Genomic DNA, 17,052 nt, shown 5'->3' with positions numbered 1-17,052 from the left:
AAGGAGCCCACAGGACCAAAGCGCGTCCCGGGGTGCTGGCTCAGTCTGCACTTGGAGAGGACTGTTCTGTAGAGGGTACTCCAGGGTTTACTGGGAGAGGTGGAAGACGGCGGTCTCACAGGCAAGCTGACCCGCCCAGGGAAACGTGCTGAGGCACCTGTAGAAACATGAGCAGTGTTCTCCGCAAGCCGTGAGTCACACAGAAGCTGGTAAGCAATAAGCCCTGGGGCAGATCATTACAACTTCCTCCCAGATGCTTCCTGGCACTGCTGGCTTGTATCACTGGTTTCAAAATGAAATTGATCTGAAACCAGGTCTCATCATCACTCATCCCCCTTCTCCCCTTCCTTCTAACAGCTAGTGAAGTAAGCTGATTCCCGTTCCTGATTGAAGTCTATCTCCACAAGCCACGAATCTTGGCCAAGTCATGGAGGCATGAATGGGCTTGTGGCAAACTGTTTCTGGGGCAAGTTGGTGAGCACTGATGAGCACATGGGGCAACAGTTTAGACTGTAAGGCCGAAAAACAAGAGACCTAAACATAGCTCTTACTTTCACACCCACATAGGACCTTAAAGTGATTTGACTGCTTTAAACTCTGTTTCTCCTGCAGAGATTCTGAATCATAAAGTCTATGAACCTGATGAAGAGGCAGGCATCTGTACCAATATAAATTGATAGGTTTCAGCACTGAGTCTAAATACACAGTACCAGGGTCCTCCCTGGTGATCAGTGGTTAAGACTCCAGGCACCAAATGCAGGGGGCCTGGGTTTGATCATTGGTTAGGGAACTAAATCCAAAATGCACCAACTAAGAGTACACATGCAGCAATGAAGACCCGGTGCAGCCAAATAAATAAATATTAAAAAAAACCACACACACACAACACATGCAATTCCTAGAATACTGTTGAGGAAGGGAGTTAGTAACCTGAGGCTACTTCTAGAGAAAAAAAAAAATCTTTCTTTTTTTTTTTAGATTAGAGCTCTAGTATATCTGCTAGATAGAAACATTCAGTGGAACCAGGAGTCCCTGGCCTGTGCTCAAAGCTCCTCTCTAGAGACCATACTGCCAAGCATGGACTCAGATCCTGAGCAGGCAGCACTGTAAAACCTGGTCAGGAAGGGTTGAGTCCCTGGGGTACTAGAGCCATTGAAAGAAGAAAGCTTTTGCTTTTTAAATAGACTTCTAAGAATTAATGGATACTAGACTGAGAACTCATTTCAGGCCTGCTTTTAGGTTGGAATTGAGTAGACACCTCCAAACTCACAAGGGCACACCCTTGAAAGTCAGAAGCTTGTCTTCTCAGCCGTGACATAGAGGTTCTATGTAGTCCCAATGTCCAACCTTATTGGATGTTATGGCAAAATAAAACCACCCATCATTCTGAGGTAAATGTCCTTCAAATGATCAATCCTGGACAATTTCCCTATTGATATTTGGACATCTTGATGAGAAGGAAAGAATAATACCAGTTTAAAATTGTTACAGCCAAAAGGCAACTTGTTGGAGAATGGGGGAGATACTGTCAAAGATGTTTCCATTCTAGTTTGCTTTAGGGACACCTCTAGTTTATAAAGCAAACAAATTTATCCTTGTAGCTATAACTATCTTTTGTTAATGGATTAGGATAAAAAGGTGAGAGGGAAAGTGTATGGAACTGCCTTCAGGTGAAGATTCTGGCATTTTCCTGAGCAAAATCATACACAGAAAATAGTTCACTTACTAAGAAACACAAATTAAAAGGACAAGTGTTGTGAAATACTTGGGGAATGGATGCTGCTAAATATTGTTAGAGGGTTAGAGGAATGTAAATTGGCAGAAACTTTTTGGCAATTAAGCCTTAAAGAAATCCTTTGATCAAGGAATTGTGCCAGGAAATCAACCAAGATGTGACAAAACCATGCCTGCACCAATGTTCACTGACTGTTGCTTAGTGTTCAAAAGTCTCAGCAACTTAACTTTCAACAGAATACTTAAGTCTGTGTGCTACAGTAGCCCAAACGTCTCATCTACAGCCTTCAATGTTGTAAAAAATATCAATAAAAACAGTGGTCTGCTCAGGGGAAAAAAACACATCATAAAAACAGCCATTTATAGCTTATAGCCTGAGCCTGACAATTACAACATAAAATATTAATATTTTTATACTTGTAAAAAAAAATGGTGGGGGTGGAGCTGAGTCTTGGCTGCCAGGAAGGCAGACTACTTCTCTCCACAACCAACAACTTTCCAAGCCAAAGTTCAAGATGGAGGAGGGTGAGCAGAATCTGATCTGAGGAGGCCAATAGGCGGAGGCCAAAAGGCATGCTGGGTGGCAGGGGCAGGACATGGGGAGCCTGTGAGGCATGCTGGGAGCCCAAAGGGGCTGTCCCGTGGTATGTTGGAAGACGAAGCATCCCAAGTGTCCTGCCGTAGCTGTTTTGGCATTCTCAGAGGAGCCAAACTTTGATTCCCAAATGCTGAGAGCAGCACAAGAGGACCCGCTGCCTTGGATGTGTACATGATGACCCATCGCCACCAGATCACCCCCGTGGGGAATGCTAAAGAGTCAAGCACAGAGCTAGAGCTGAAGCATTTGATGAAAGGCATTCTCAAATGCCTGTTTGTGCAAGGAATGGCTTTACGAAGCCCTTCTCTGATTCACAGAAGTAGAAAATGAAGCTGGATTATTGAGAAAGCAAGTCAGGAGGGCCAGCTGTGGGGCGATAAAGCAATGGGACTCCTCTCCCTCAGATATCCTCAAGGAAGACTTGGTTAGGAAAACGGATGTGGAAGATCTATTGAAAATGTTTGTTTGAAATAACTAAAGTCCTTGATGGGTGGTAGACCTCCATTCTGCTCCTCTTCCAGTTTTTTTCACAGTAAACATGTTTTGCAATCAGAAAGAGATGTGATTTTGCCCACCTCTGCCTAGTAAAGTTATATGGCAACTCCATGTTGTTGAGGAGGAAGCAATTCTTTCTAGAGAAGTTTTGCCTCTCTGCACAAAGCTCTTTGGAAAGACCTAAATAATGTTACTTAGGTTCTTCTCACCCATGGGAGCTGGGTCCTCCCTTGTACTCTCCAGAGAGAAACCCAAGCTGAGTTGTACTCCACGGCACTCTGGGAGTTCCAGAGACAGTTGACTCAAAGCTCAGTGTTAGCACGCTGTCAGTGATCCTCACCTAAAGAATGAGAGCAGAGATCTGGAGATTGACCGGGGACCTCTGGGATATCAATCAAGGGTCTGGTGGGCAAAAGTGCTGCACATTGGCCCTGCAGCCTGGGCAGGTCACTTCATACTTAAGCTGTTAACAGTAAGCACTCAACAAATTATTTTTAGTCTCTAAAATGAGAACACACATACACATACATACCCAGGCTCTGATTAGAGCCAAATAAAATGCATTGTGCTTTTCAAAGCACAAATAAGTATTCAAAACTAGTGATAGTGATTTTAAAAGCAAAACAAAAAAACCAAGAAGGTAAAGGTCATTTGAAATACTGAGATAAGCAGAAAATTAAGGGAAAAAAAAATGGATCAACTGCCATTAAGACAAGCATTGGAAGTTAAATTCAAAATGCCATGCTTTCAGAAATTCCCTGGCAGTCCAGTGGTTAGGACTTGGCGCTTTCACTGCTGGTGGCCCAAGTTCAGTCCCTGGTCAGGGAACTAAGATCCTTGTAAGCCAAGGGGCGAAAGGAGGTTGGGGGCGGGGAGGAGCCACAGTTCCATTCATATCTCTCAAATCTGTCCCTTTCTTTTATATTCTCTCTAAAAGAGATACACCTAGCTCTTCACAATGGTCTTCATGCTATCACACAACAATGTTCCCAAACATAACTGATACAATCACCTGGAGAACTTTAAAAAAAAAACATTCAGATTCCCTGCTTCCAGCCCATCCATCACTTCTACTGAATCAGTTTCTGGAGGTGGATCCAGGGAAGACTGTTGTTTTTTCAAAGTTCCTGATTCTCACCTTTATTTCTTTTAAGGTAAATTGGTATGGATTTTTGAGGGCACTCCAGAGTATGTATTAAAATTTTAAATGCCCAGATCCTTCTTCTGACCAACATATATACTTGTCTTTTCAATATCTCCCCCCTGATGCTTTAAAGGCATAATCCATAATCTTAAAATCATTATGTCAAAAAGCAAATTCATGATCTTCTTTGCTCTTGGCCTAAATCTGGTCCTTTTCCAGTCTCCCAGGGAAGGGCACAGCATGTACTCAGCTACACAAACCCAAAATCTGGGCCTCAGAAGCAGCCCAAGGTCTGTGTCTAGAGTACTGAATTTAAATGTTGGTTTCAGTGACAAGACTTTGAGCAATATGTTTCCATTATCTATAAGATGGGAATGATGCCAGTAATACCTATTTCAGTTAAAGGAGTTACTATTTAGCATAGTGCATAGCCTACGGTTATCTAGCATCTTTTTCTTTGACCATTTCTCCCTCAGACTTTCCTTGCCAGTCAATTGCCAAGACTCATGTCTCTCCATCTCTCCTTCCCCCAGCTTAGTATTTACTATATAATTTTTAGCCTAAATGAATACATTATTCTCCATTTTAATAAAGGAGAATCTTTTAAAAATTCTATAGATGATACATTTGAGAGGATAAGACCACTTCCTATTTTGAAACTTATCAGTGATGTGCCACTCTTCTCAGGATAAACCCCAAATCTCTAAATCTCTAGTGTGCCCAGTCCCTGTCTCCACTGTCTAGCCACAGTGGCCCTCTTAAGTGCATCATAACCCTTACCACAGGACATTTGCACACCTGCTCCTTCAGTGTCTCCTACATTCCCATTCCAATGCTACCCAGTTACCTCCCAACATCTTCCAGACCCAAATTCAAAAATTACTTTCTTAGGAAAACTTTCCCTCAACCCTCCCAAAGTAGGTCAGTTTCCCCTATTAAAAACTCTCCTGTGCTCAGTCTTGTCCAACTCTTTGCAGCTCCAAGGACTGTAGCCCACCAGACTCCTCTCCATGGAATTTACCAGCAAGAAGTCTGGAGTGGGTTGCCGTTTCTTACTCCAGGGGATCTTCCCGATCCAGGGATAGAACCTGTGTCTCTTGCCTCTTCTGCATTGGCAGGAAGATTCTTTACCACTAGAGCCACCTGGGAAGCCCAGGTAACTCTCTTCCACAGGTTTTGTTACAACTTGTAATTACATGTTTACCTCTATTGCCTAGCTCCCATAACTAGTCTGTATAATACACAAAGGCAAAGACAGTTAGAATCTGCTTACTACTAAATCTCAACACCTAGCACAGTGCTTGACACAAAGTAGGCATTCAGTAATTGTTGAATGAACTACGAAAGTCCCTTGACCCAGCAATTTTGCCTGCAGGAATGCAGTCTAAAGATATGTGTCTAACAACTAGTCTAGCTGTAGCAACATGGCTATTATTACCACTGCTAACACCTAACATTTATTTATTTCATGCTTTTTTATACACTAACTCAGCCTTATAAGATTCTCGTTATTACTCTATTTTATAGATGAGGAAACTGAAGCGTAGAAGTTGAGCAAATCTATCCAAGGTTCTACAGCTAGTGAGCAGACAGACTGAACACAGGCACAGTGGCTCTGGAGCTCCACACAGTTACATTTTTTGCAGATTTCAGTTGTCAAAATTTGAAATGTTGCTGGAAATACTAAAGTCTCACTTTGCGTGCAAAGTTTGAAGAAATTAAAATCTCCCAAATTGAGAAAAATGTAAAAAGTGACATAATTTCAAAACAAGAGAGACTAGTGAATTATAAGCATCTGATGGTTTTCGAAAAGGCAAAGGAACCAGAGATCAAATTGCCAACATCCGCTGGATCATCGAAAAAGCAAGAGAGTTCCAGAAAAACATCTATTTCTGCTTTATTGACTATGCCAAAGCCTTTGACTGTGTGGATCACAATAAACTGGAAAATTCTGAAAGAGATGGGAATACCAGACCATCTGACCGGCCTCTTGAGAAACCTGTATGCACGTTAGGAATCAACAGTTAGAACTGGACATGGAACAACAGACTGGTTCCAAATAGGAAAAGGAGTACGTCAAGGCTGTATATTGTCTCCCTGCTTATTTAACTTCTATGCAGAGTACATCATGAGAAACACTGGGCTGGAAGAAGCACAAGCTGGAATCAAGATTGCCGGGAGAAATATTAATAAACTCAGATATGCAGATGACACACCCTTATGTCAGAAAGTGAAGAGGAACTAAAAAGTCTCTTGATGAAAGGGGAGAGTGAAAAAGTTGGCTTAAAACTTAACATTAAAGCTCAACATTCAGAAAACTAAGATCATGGCATCCGGTCCCATCACTTCATGGGAAATAGATGGAGAAACAGTGTAAACAGTGTCAGACTTTATTTTTGGGGGCTCCAAAATCACTGCAGATGGTGATTGCAGCCATGAAATTAAAAGGCGCTTACTCCTTGGAAGGAGGGTTATGACCAGCCTAGATAGCATATTCAAAAGCAAAGACATTACTTTGCCGACTAAGGTCCGTCTAGTCAAGGCTATGGTTTTTCCAGTAGTCATGTATGGATGTGAGAGTTGGACTATAAAGAAAGCTGAGCGCCGAAGAATGGATGCTTTTGAACTGTGGTGTTGGAGAAGACCCTTGAGAGTCCCTTGGACTGCAAGGAGATCCAACCAGTCCATCCTAAAGGAGATCAGTCCTGGGTGTTCACTGGAAAGACTGATGCTGAAGCTGAAACTCCAATACTTTGGCCACCTGATGAGAAGAGTTGACTCATTGGAAAAGACCCTGATGCTAGGAAAGATTGAGAGCAGGAGGAGAAGGGGACGACAGAGGATGAGATAGTTGGATGGCATCACTGACTCAATGGACATGAGTTTGGGTGGGCTCTGGGAGCTGGTAATTGACAGGGAGCCCTGGTGTGCTGCAGTTCTTGGGGTCGCAAAGAGTCGGACATGACTGAGCGACTGAACTGAACTGAAATAAATCCCTTATTCCACACATGTACACTTCACATATGTTCATAAGAGGACATGTCTTGAATCATGGGAGTTATGAATTATTTGAGGTTTTCAAGGGTAAATGTTTAACATCAGTGCAGTCACCCTATACAAGACTGTTTACTGCAGTGATATTGAGTTTAAGGAAAAAATCCATAAGCACCTCTCAGAAAATAAGGTCAGAAATAAGTATTTTCTTTAGGAATGGAAATCAAGTTTTATTCATCAAAATGCTTGTTAACTAGATTTTGAAAACTAAAGAGAAACTTGAGAAAAAGTGCATTTCACTTTGATAAATATCACACTCTCAAGCTTTTAACATCCAAGGAAAATAATACAAGTGCTAATACATTTGATAGTTCACATCTGAGTTCTCCAATATAAATTTTTAGAATTTTTTATTTCAAATGCTTTTGAAACATTCAGATAATTAAATCTTAAAACAATGGTTAGTGTGAAAACTCATGATTTTTAAATGTTATAGTAACCTTACTAGGCTTACTGCAAAGTCTGTCTTGAAGGAATTATTCAAACATAAAAGTTTAATTTATCTGAATGGGGTCAAGAGGAACAATTTATCCAGTCGTCTTTCTGCAGCAGTCTTTCCTAATAAGGTGATTCCTAAGAGTTAGATTTCTAAAAATCCAAACACCTCACAATTTTTACGGTAACTCCCCCCTACTTCCACGTCTGCAGAAGATAAAAATAGGGGGTTAGCTAAATAAATCATGATATATCTGGCAGGTAGAAAGACTATGGAGTTATCAAAAGCAAGATAGAAGTGTATTTACCAGTCTGGAAAGATGTGTGTGAGTCATTAAGTTTTTAAAAAAAAAAGAAAAAGTAAGTTGTAGAATGCTTGTAAGTGTGATATAGGTCCAATCCTTGTTATAAAAATTCCTGTGTGCACACCTAATTTCGTTGTCAAGAAAAAGGTCTACAAGGATTCATGTTCAGCTATTAACTGTGCTTATCCTACAGGAGCAGAACTGAGGAAGAGAAGCACTTTCACGTGTTTATTTTTTATTTGCTTCTGTTGAGATGCAGTGGAGCTCAATGGTTAAAGTTCAGGCAGCTTAGATTTGAATCCAAATTCTGCTGTCTACTATTTTCACAATCCTGGGCAAGTTATTTAACCTCTCTGGCCTCAGAGGCCTCATCTGTAAAATGGGGTGGTAACAGTACCTACTTCAAGGCATGATATGGTGATTAAACAAGGTAATACATGTAAAATGCTAAGAAGCTGTACCTGTCACATAGTCCATGCTATTATTTTATTGAAAAACACTGTCTTTGCAGTGAACAAATATTAATGTGAAATCCCAGCCAGTGAGCCCAACTCTACACAAGCTATATAAAATACTATATATGAAAGGAGGTGTGACAGAAATAGAAAGCTCCCTAGGCAATTCTGACAGTCAGCCAAGCTTGCAAACTACTGACTCAAACCCAGTTGGGTTCCAGTTGGAGAATGCAGGAGCATTCTGGAAGCGGAAAAAGACCATAAAAGACCAGAAAATAGTAGGTCTTGAGGCCCTGGTGGGAAGCCCCGGCTGAAGCTGACTCTGGGGTGAGGGCAGGGTGTGGGCCTGGCATCTTGTTCTGGCTTGTGTGCGGGGAGCCCACAAGTAGCTGTCTTCTCTCTCTGCCTGAAGCTACAACAAGATGGGGCTCGTTGGGAGGAGGCAGGCGGCCTTAAGCAAGACACCCAGGATGGCAGCTGAGCCCTCCGGCCCTGCCCTCTATCTGACCAACCATGTCCAGGGCTAGCCATGGAGGTGCTCCCCACACAGGGGAGTTAGGGCCGCAAGGCTGAGGAGCTGGGACCAGAGCACCTGCCTGAGGCCCAGAAGCCCGGTCTCCCTCGCCGGCACCCAGATGGATGCCATCAGGCGTGTCCTTTGACAAGAGCCCGAACAACTTCTGAACGGACGTGAACTGGGGAGGGTGGAAGACTGTTCCAGTGGGGGATATACTAGTTTCCAAACTTGGGGGAGGAATCTTCTCAGAAAAACCCACAGGCATACAATTAATTCCAGAGGAAGCAGAGTTAACGTGAGACCCTGAGGTCTGACCTCCCTGCTGGGCAAGATCAACCTGTCTCTAGTCTCCAGCACAGGTTTGAGCCTTCTTGCTAAGGGAGACGCAGTTTCAAGCTGATCCCATGTGCTCTCAAGCAAGGAAGAGTGTGGTTACTGAGACTGAGGAGGAAGAACAAAGCCTGGTTTCACGCCTCCCTGGCTCCATTCCCAATCTAGCCCCTGGGACAGTCAGAGTCCGGAGGGAGGACCGCTCTCTCCTTCTCCTAGGGTTCTGTGTGGCCCACAGAGGCTCTGAGAGTGGGAAGCAGCACCCAGCCCTCCCGCCTCCTAGCTGTGTGGCCCTGGCTCTGAGCCCTCTCCTCAGATGGCAGTGACAGAGCCACAGCTGTGAGCTCAAAGACGGGGTAAAGGGAGGAAGGAAAGTGTTCACTGGGCTCTCCTCCCCAGGAGAAGGTGTTTCGGTTCACTGAGCAAACAGCAGGACCCCAGGACCCCAAAGTTCATCAGGACCCTGGCAGCTGCAGCCTGGAGGGATTTTGGTCAGTCTGAGGAATTTGCAGGCTACCGATGTTCTAGGAGACCTGCAACCTCATGGGTGCCCAAATTTGGCTGGGAGAGCAGGATGGGTGCTGCTGATATCAAGCTCCCCCACTCAGAGCAGGGCTAGGGGAGGTCCTTGATGTTGGGAGCAGGTGAATATGGGGGTGAGGAGAGGGAGGAGATGAACCACCAGAACTGACAGTGAGAGCACTGTCCGCTGTGGGGCCTGGTATCTGGGCGCTCCCTATTCCCCCACATCTGAAAAGGGAGGCTGGGGGCCTGGATGGAACTGTCCCCTCCGCAGCCCCTCCCCCACCACTCCAGATCCTGGTGATTAACAGAGGCCTGCCTGTGGAGGGAACAGGAATTCAGAGGTCTCAGGTCAGATGTTAACCATTTCCAATCTTCCCCAGCATGGCTAAGGCCAGAGGACTCACAACCCTGACTCCCAAGTACCTCACGAGTCCAGCCTGCTTCAAGTTCTGACTCCACAATCTACTGGCTGGGTGACCTTGGAGGAGTTACAAAGTCACAAGCCTAGATTTCCTATCCAGTGAAATGGGGCCAATTCCGCTCCCCTCATGGGGCTTTCAGGAGGATTAAGGGGCTTATTACATAAAGTACGGAGTGTAGTTTCTGGAACTCAGTAAGCGCTCCAGTAAATGGTATTTAGGTTGTTTTTTTTTTTTTTTTTCTGATTTGTTTTGTTTGAAAGCCCTTCCGTGCCAGCCGTGCTGCCTGGTAATGCCAGCTAACTAAACGAAAGGAGGGGGAAGATTCAGCTGAGGCTGACCATGTCTTTGGGTCTGGGAAAAGTCGGGAATCGAGAAGGGATGGTGGAGGTGGGCCCAGGGTCCTGGATCCAGAGGAGACATACGAGACACTGGCCTCCATGAGGGCACACCTGGAACTCCAGCCACATCTCCTGCCTTTCCCAAACACCATGCTGCCTCTCCCATGGGGGATGAAGTTCTGGGCTGGACTGGACCCTTCTACTTCGCTTTTGTTCTCCACACCTTACACTCCATGGTCCTGCCAGACTAAACATGTTTAAGTTCCTGGACCCCTTATGCTATTCCCTTGGCAGGAACACTCCCTGCCACCCCTCATGTCCAAACCCCTTCCCCAGCCTCTGCCTTGGACATCACTTCCTCCAGGTGCCCTCCACCTCCAGGAGAACATATGTGACTCCAGCAGCCTTTCATATGTGACTCTATATTTTTCTCCCTTGATTACATATATACATAAAAAACTTATTTTGTCCATCTTCCCCACTAGTAGGTGGAAGGGCCTACAAAGCCACCAAGGTATACCTGGCACCTAGACTAGAGCTTCACACTTGGTAGGTGCTCAATAGATATTTGCTGAATGAAGGATTCACTATTAAAATTGCCTGGTGACTGATCTGCTTCCTCCTGCAGTTAGGGAGCTCACTGAGGTGAAGGAGCTATAGGCCTTGCTTGCCTGTGAAATTCGAGCACCCAGCAGGTACTCAGGCGTTTGCTGGCGGCACAACAACCAGTCAGCTTGGCCTTGAGTCTCAGACACCTCACTGCCTCAGTGACGAGGGAGGAGCTGGACTCGACCACCTTGGCCACATGAGAAGGCTGCCACCCACCCACATGCTAGTCAGGACAGACATCTCCACCCAGGAAAATGTTCTCACCTCAGAAATTCAGGGCCATTTCCAGATTCCCCTTCTACTTTGGGGGAGCACGACAAGCATGAGCTTAAGGACAAATAAAGGAAAGGATTTCTCCCTCAATACAAAGGACGTGATCAGGTATTTAATAAAGAACTGCTGTCTCTTAGCACAGGGCCAGGTGGGAAGCAGGAACCCAGAGGGGATGGGTCTGGGAAGGAGACTGTTGGGAGAAGGGGATGGTAGATAAAATCCAGAAGAGGCTCAGCAACTTCAAGACACAGAAAAGCTGACATCTCAGTACTCGGCCACTGTGCTGAGATCCCAGGTAATCCTCAGTCAACCTGGCAATTAAGCTCCCAGGTATGCACCTAACCAACCCGCCTCTACAGTTTCACTTGAACAATGGGGTTCGTGCAGCACTAGCTGTAATAGCTAAAAAAAAATGGAAACGTCTCAGATGTCCATCAACAGCAGGAGTGTGGATGGTCCCATGACGAACACTATGGAGGAATGACAGTCTACCACAACCACATCCAGAACTATGCGAGAATCCCGAATGTGCAATGAAAGAAGCCAGATCCAAGAGGATATTCAGTTCAAATACAGGCGAATCAATCCATGGTATTTGAAGTCCTGATAGTGGTTTTCTTGGGAAGGGTAGAGATGGGGAGGGAAGTGGCATCTGAGGTGCTGATAATGCTGTTTCTTAATGTGTGTGCTGTAGGGACACAGGTGTTTTAAGTGTAATGTTCAGTTACAGTGGTTCTTTGAATGGAGATGGTTCAGCCTCAGGACAGAGGACTCCATTGCTTTGGGGAAAGAGGCCCTTCTCTTCCTCTTCCTCCTCCTCCTCCTCCTCCTCCATCCTCCTCCAAACACTCTGCAGAGCTATGGTTTCCTAGAAACTCAAGCTTGTGGTAGGCCATGCCTTCTTCACACAGCAGGGAGGTGAGGGCACCCTGCACGGGTAACCTAGGAACAGAGTGCCGTGTGAAGAGGTGGGAAGGGAGACTAGAGGTTTGAGACCTGCTCCCCAGGCACCAGCTAATGGTGATAAACGTCAGGCTTTGGCAACCAACCCTACTTGGCTGCTGAGCCAGGAAGGCAAGACAGGTGGGCTAGAAGCCCCAGTTCCCACCTATTCATTCCACAGAGGCAGATTTATTGGACACCATGGAATCCCCTTGGGTGTAAACCCTGGCGACCTCTTGCCAAGTTTCTTACCCTCATTTTACAGCTGAGGGGGAGATATCACCACCTTTATGGTAAGGTACTTATAAGCATAAAAAATAACTAATCTAAGACAGTCAGCTCCTCCACGGCAGGGTCTTAGTTTTGTTCATTTTTTTAGCCATAGTTCAAGAGTAGTGCCTGATACATGCAGCTGTTAAATACATGTTTACTGAAAAAATAACATGTAAATAGAGGGCCTAGCCCATAATGGCAGCTCCAAAACAAAAGGCGATTTTTATACAAGTTGAAATAAGCAAAACCATCTTGAAGTTAACTCCTGCTCAGTCAGATTTATTACTGAACTTTGAAGTCTCCTACCAGAGCTAATGAGGGTTAGCTTTAATCTTACCCAACGCTGACTAAGGGTGAGTCGAACTTGTGCAGGGGCCGTAATGAAGTGCTGGATGTCTTTTACTGTAATTAAGCTGCTTCTCTCAACCATTCGCCGTGAAGGATGTATAGACCACTTGAAGCCACTCACTTTTAATCACTGCACCAATACCACACAGCCTCCTTCTTCCCACATCACCTTTGTCTTTACTTTTAGACCACACTCGAAGGAAGGCAGACTCCGGACTGTGGGGATGGAGCAGAGGAATATTCCTGCTCTACCTCCTTCCAGATTAACCTCTCACTCTTGGTCTCTGTAAGCCTGGCTTCATCTGACCCAAGCCCCCATCATTAGGACACTTAAGAGACTGCATTCAAGCTGGTTTCCTCTGCAGGTGTGTCTCTGGAAAACTATGATGAAAAGGAATAAATGATTAAGTCTTCTTGAGGTAGAAGGCTACTGTTGGTGGGATCTGGTGTTCCAACATTGCACTTCTTCATTTCATCCACCTCCCGCTTTCTGGTGGTTAAAAAAAAAAAATTCCAGGAAACTTGGGAGTCAGAAACCTCCATTCAAGACCCATTGAGTCACTGCAGAGATGACTTTGGTGAAGTCACAACCACTGAGGTTTTTATCTGTAAAATGGGCAGAACTTCAAAAGACTGTCATAACTTTTGCAAATACCTCCTGGGACCTATAAGTACCAAGTCCTGGGCATAGACCTAGAAGTGAAAGTCATATCTGTGACCCTCAAGGAAGCTCATGAGTTTAGCCTAGGGAACTGAATCCATTAAGCTGTTCCTATGTTTCTCCACCTCTAAAACCTCCAGCAGGATTGAGATACAGTTTCTGAAGTCCCAGCTCTGGGATTAAAAGCTCAAGTTGTTTAAATGTACCTCACCAGCTTCAAGAGAATGTCAGGAGGATAAAGCAAGCTCAGAGTTGTGCAAATGCTTTGAAGAGGAAAAGTGCACATACAAACAAGGTATTAATTATATCAGATAATGTCTTTGAGCTCAACTTCATAGACACCTGTGAAGTTCATAACCTGGGGGCAAACAACAGGGGCAATTGTTCCTTGGCTATAGGAAAACTGTTGTCTGCTTGGCCAAACTTGAGAGTTTGTATGTACCCTCAGGACAACCCTTTAAACATGGCTGGAGCTAGGCTGGGGCTCCCAAGTATTGAGGATAGGGAGCTGGTATGGAGGAAGGGAGGTAGAAAAGATATCAGCTGTTGAGGACTAAGAGGAGAAATACCACTATTTTTTGCTGCAGTCCCAATTTATTGGACAAATTGGGCCCAGAAATTTGCTTTTACTTAAAATGAAGGCAGCATCCCATTTCATGGAAAGACTCCTCTAAGAACTCGGCAAGTTGCAGGGAGCTCTGCTCAAGGTTAGCCAAGCACATTAACCCACCTTTTGTTTTATAACCCAGGTGTGCTCCTGGCCTGAACCCACCATTTTTACAACCATAAACCAGACATCCGAGAAGGCGGAATTTTCTCAAAAGGTTTAACATGACTGACATCACTGAGAAGCAAGCACTTGGCAACCGGACCATGAAATCAAAAACCTGATCACCACTTCTCCACAGCAATCTCAAGCTTAGTGAAGTGACAGTTAATCTGATATTTCTTCCTTAAGAAAGATAAGGTGCAGACTACAGTCAAAGCCATAGCCTGCTCTCCCAGAGTGTAGCTGGAGAACTTGACAATGAGGGGGAGGGGGTACAGATTTGGCAGAAGTCTGGTTAGCAATAAAGCTTCCTCAGGGAGCCGGAATTGGATTTGGGGCCCTGCCCAAGTTAACATTTTTACAGGTTGGCTGAGCTGCAGTTTGTTAGCCAGTCAGTAATAAACCCATGTGCAAGAATTTAAAGTTTATGAGGCATGGCCTCTTAATGCTTCTCCTCAGCTCCCTGCAGCCAAGAGTTTAAGGAGCTTGGCCTAGCCTGGGTGTTAATTGTTTTGTCAATCTGCAGAGTTATTTGGGGGGGGGGCGGGGAAGAAGGAAAAAAGGCTTCCACAGACTGTAGGCACCCAATCCTCTTTTGAAGAGACAAAGGCGAGCCTTTCTATCCCCCAGCCATACCCACATTCAAGCTCTGGGAATCCGTACCTGGGGTGAAGGGTAGGCTGATGTGGGAATCAAGAAAATGATAGGTGGCACAGGTTTTTAAATTGCTTTGAAATTTTTAACTGTAGATCCTCTACCCAGAAAAATACACACAGAAACCCTTAAACAACTTCACAGGTTTAGGATCCTCTGGACCCCACCCAAGGATCCTGGGATACACTTGTTTAAGAAGTTGGGTTTGAGTGGTTGGAGGAGCCCCCACTGTCTTGGAGGGAAAGAGGCCACCATCTGCCCCTCAGCTGCCTGAGTCTCATAACACAGTGGTTCTGTTCATCAAAGTACCCGCCCTCCACCTCAAGTTTGGTGGTTGGGGGGCAAGTAATTGTGAGATCAAAAATGAGCTTTGATTCCCCATCCGCCTACAGATGGAGACTTTCCGGCTTCTGGATCTCCACTCCCTTAAGTACCCTAACATTCCAGTCCCGAGACACTGGGGGTCGGGGGTGTCCCCAGGGTGTAATGGCCCCAGTTCAGGTGTGCCAGGCCCAGTTTCCAGGCAGGCTGCAGGGGCGCCGGCCCTCCGGGAAGGGCAGGGTTAAGAGTGCATTCCAGCCGCCGGGGGAGAAGGGGGGCGGGAGGAGGGATCGCGAAGAAGAGAAACAGACCGGGTCTGTCTGTCGGAGACACAAAGCACGGTACACAAAGGGGGCCCTAGAGGGGCGAAGGGGGCTGCCCGGGGCACGGCTCATCCCCACACCTGCGCGGGGGCTGGGGAGGAATGTGGACGGCGCATTCCTCCACTGGGGCCAGCAGGGGAGAGCTTCCCACGTCCGGGCGGGGAGCGTAGCCCAGCCGCCCCGCACCCTGAAGGAGGGGGCCAAGGTAAGCCGCCGCAGAGGGACAGGGAGGGGCTGGACGTCAGAGGGCTCTACGCTCTCTAGCCTTTCCCTTCGGCAGCCCACCCCTCTTCAAGTCCCCGGGATGCTGTCTGCGCCTCCCCCACACCTGAGGCGGCGCCAGGAGTTCCCGCGGCAGCCTGGACACCCCACGTGCGGCCCCCGCTCCGCAGTTCCACAGGCGGGCCCGGGGGTGGGGGGCCTTTACCTTTTCCCAGCGCCTGGCCCGGCTCCAGCTCCGCGCCTCGCGCCTCCAAGGTCACTTCAGCTTCCCCGAAGCCTGCCCGGCACGGTTCCGAGGCCGCGCGCGGCAGCCAGTAAACCTGCGCCTGAGGGAAGGAGGAAGAGGGAGGCTGGGTCATAGGCGTGCCCGGCCCTGCAAACCCATCCCGGGGAGTCCTCACAGGCTGTCCCGGACAACCCTGGCCCCACGGAGCCCTGCCCCGCGCGCTCCCCGACGCCGCCGCCGCGTGCGGACCCCGCCCGCCAGCCCTCTGAGGAGCGTTCCGGCCGGGGTCAGGGCAAGGCAATGGAGTACCTGGAGTAGGAGAAAGAGGCGGAGGAGGAGGGACGCGAGAGGCCCACCACGGAGCCCCATGGCTGGAGAGAGAGGGGTGAAAAGCTGCCGCAACCGCGGGCTAGCGCTCCGCTAAGCTCAACGTGAGCCTCCGAGAACCTCAGCCCGCGGGAGCCGGAGGGAGGGGGCCAGGTGAGCGCAGGCAGGTGCTGATTGGTCCAGCGCCGAAAGATCCCGCCCTCTCGCAGGTGGGGCCGTGGTTGGCGCGGTGGAGGCACCCAAGACCCCCACCCCCCCACCTCTTGCACACACACACACACACACACACACACACACACTCTGTCTTTTCCCGTTCCCTCCTGCGTCCTCTTGGCTTTTCTGGAATTCCTCCCGGCAGGGACCCAGGCCCTGTCTTGCAGCTTCTGAGTTCGAGAGGGGAAAAACCCCAACCCACCCCCTCCTCAGCCCTCTCAGCACGCGAAGAAAAAGGTTTCTGTGCCTTGCGGCTAGAGTGGGAAAAAGAAGTGGAGATGCATCTGAACCCGACTGGAAACAGAGGCGCCGCGTTCATGCTTCCCTGAGGCGCTCTGTTACCCAAAGCTTTGATGGAGACCGGGTGTGTCCGCCCCACACCCGGCGACAGCGGGGGCGCGCGGGGGGTGGTACCTCCTGCCTCTTTCCAACCTCCCACATCAGCCTGCTCCCAGGTCTCCAGGGTTTAAAACTGGCAGTGAGGTCACCAGGGACCGCGTTACAAAATCTGCTACAACTCACGGAAGACTCATTACTTC

General features: G+C 47.1%; 1 protein-coding gene across 1 annotated transcript in view; it reads right to left on the bottom strand.

Annotated features, from left to right (window-relative positions):
- CDH3 (cadherin 3) overlaps positions 1-16,402 on the bottom strand; it is a 47,112-nt gene extending 30,710 nt beyond the window's left edge. Inside the window, exons 1-2 of the mRNA XM_018062190.1 lie at positions 16,283-16,402; positions 15,953-16,073 (exon numbers count right to left, since the gene is read on the bottom strand). Of these exons, the coding sequence (XP_017917679.1) occupies positions 15,953-16,073; positions 16,283-16,342 (181 nt within the window). The 5' untranslated portion in view covers positions 16,343-16,402. The remainder of the gene's footprint in view (positions 1-15,952; positions 16,074-16,282) is intronic.

This window comes from Capra hircus, chromosome 18 (assembly GCF_001704415.2).
Source record: "Capra hircus breed San Clemente chromosome 18, ASM170441v1, whole genome shotgun sequence".
Classification (NCBI taxonomy): Eukaryota; Metazoa; Chordata; class Mammalia; order Artiodactyla; family Bovidae; genus Capra; species Capra hircus.
Note: the sequence above shows the minus strand (reverse complement) of the source record. Positions and strands in the feature narration are given on the sequence as shown.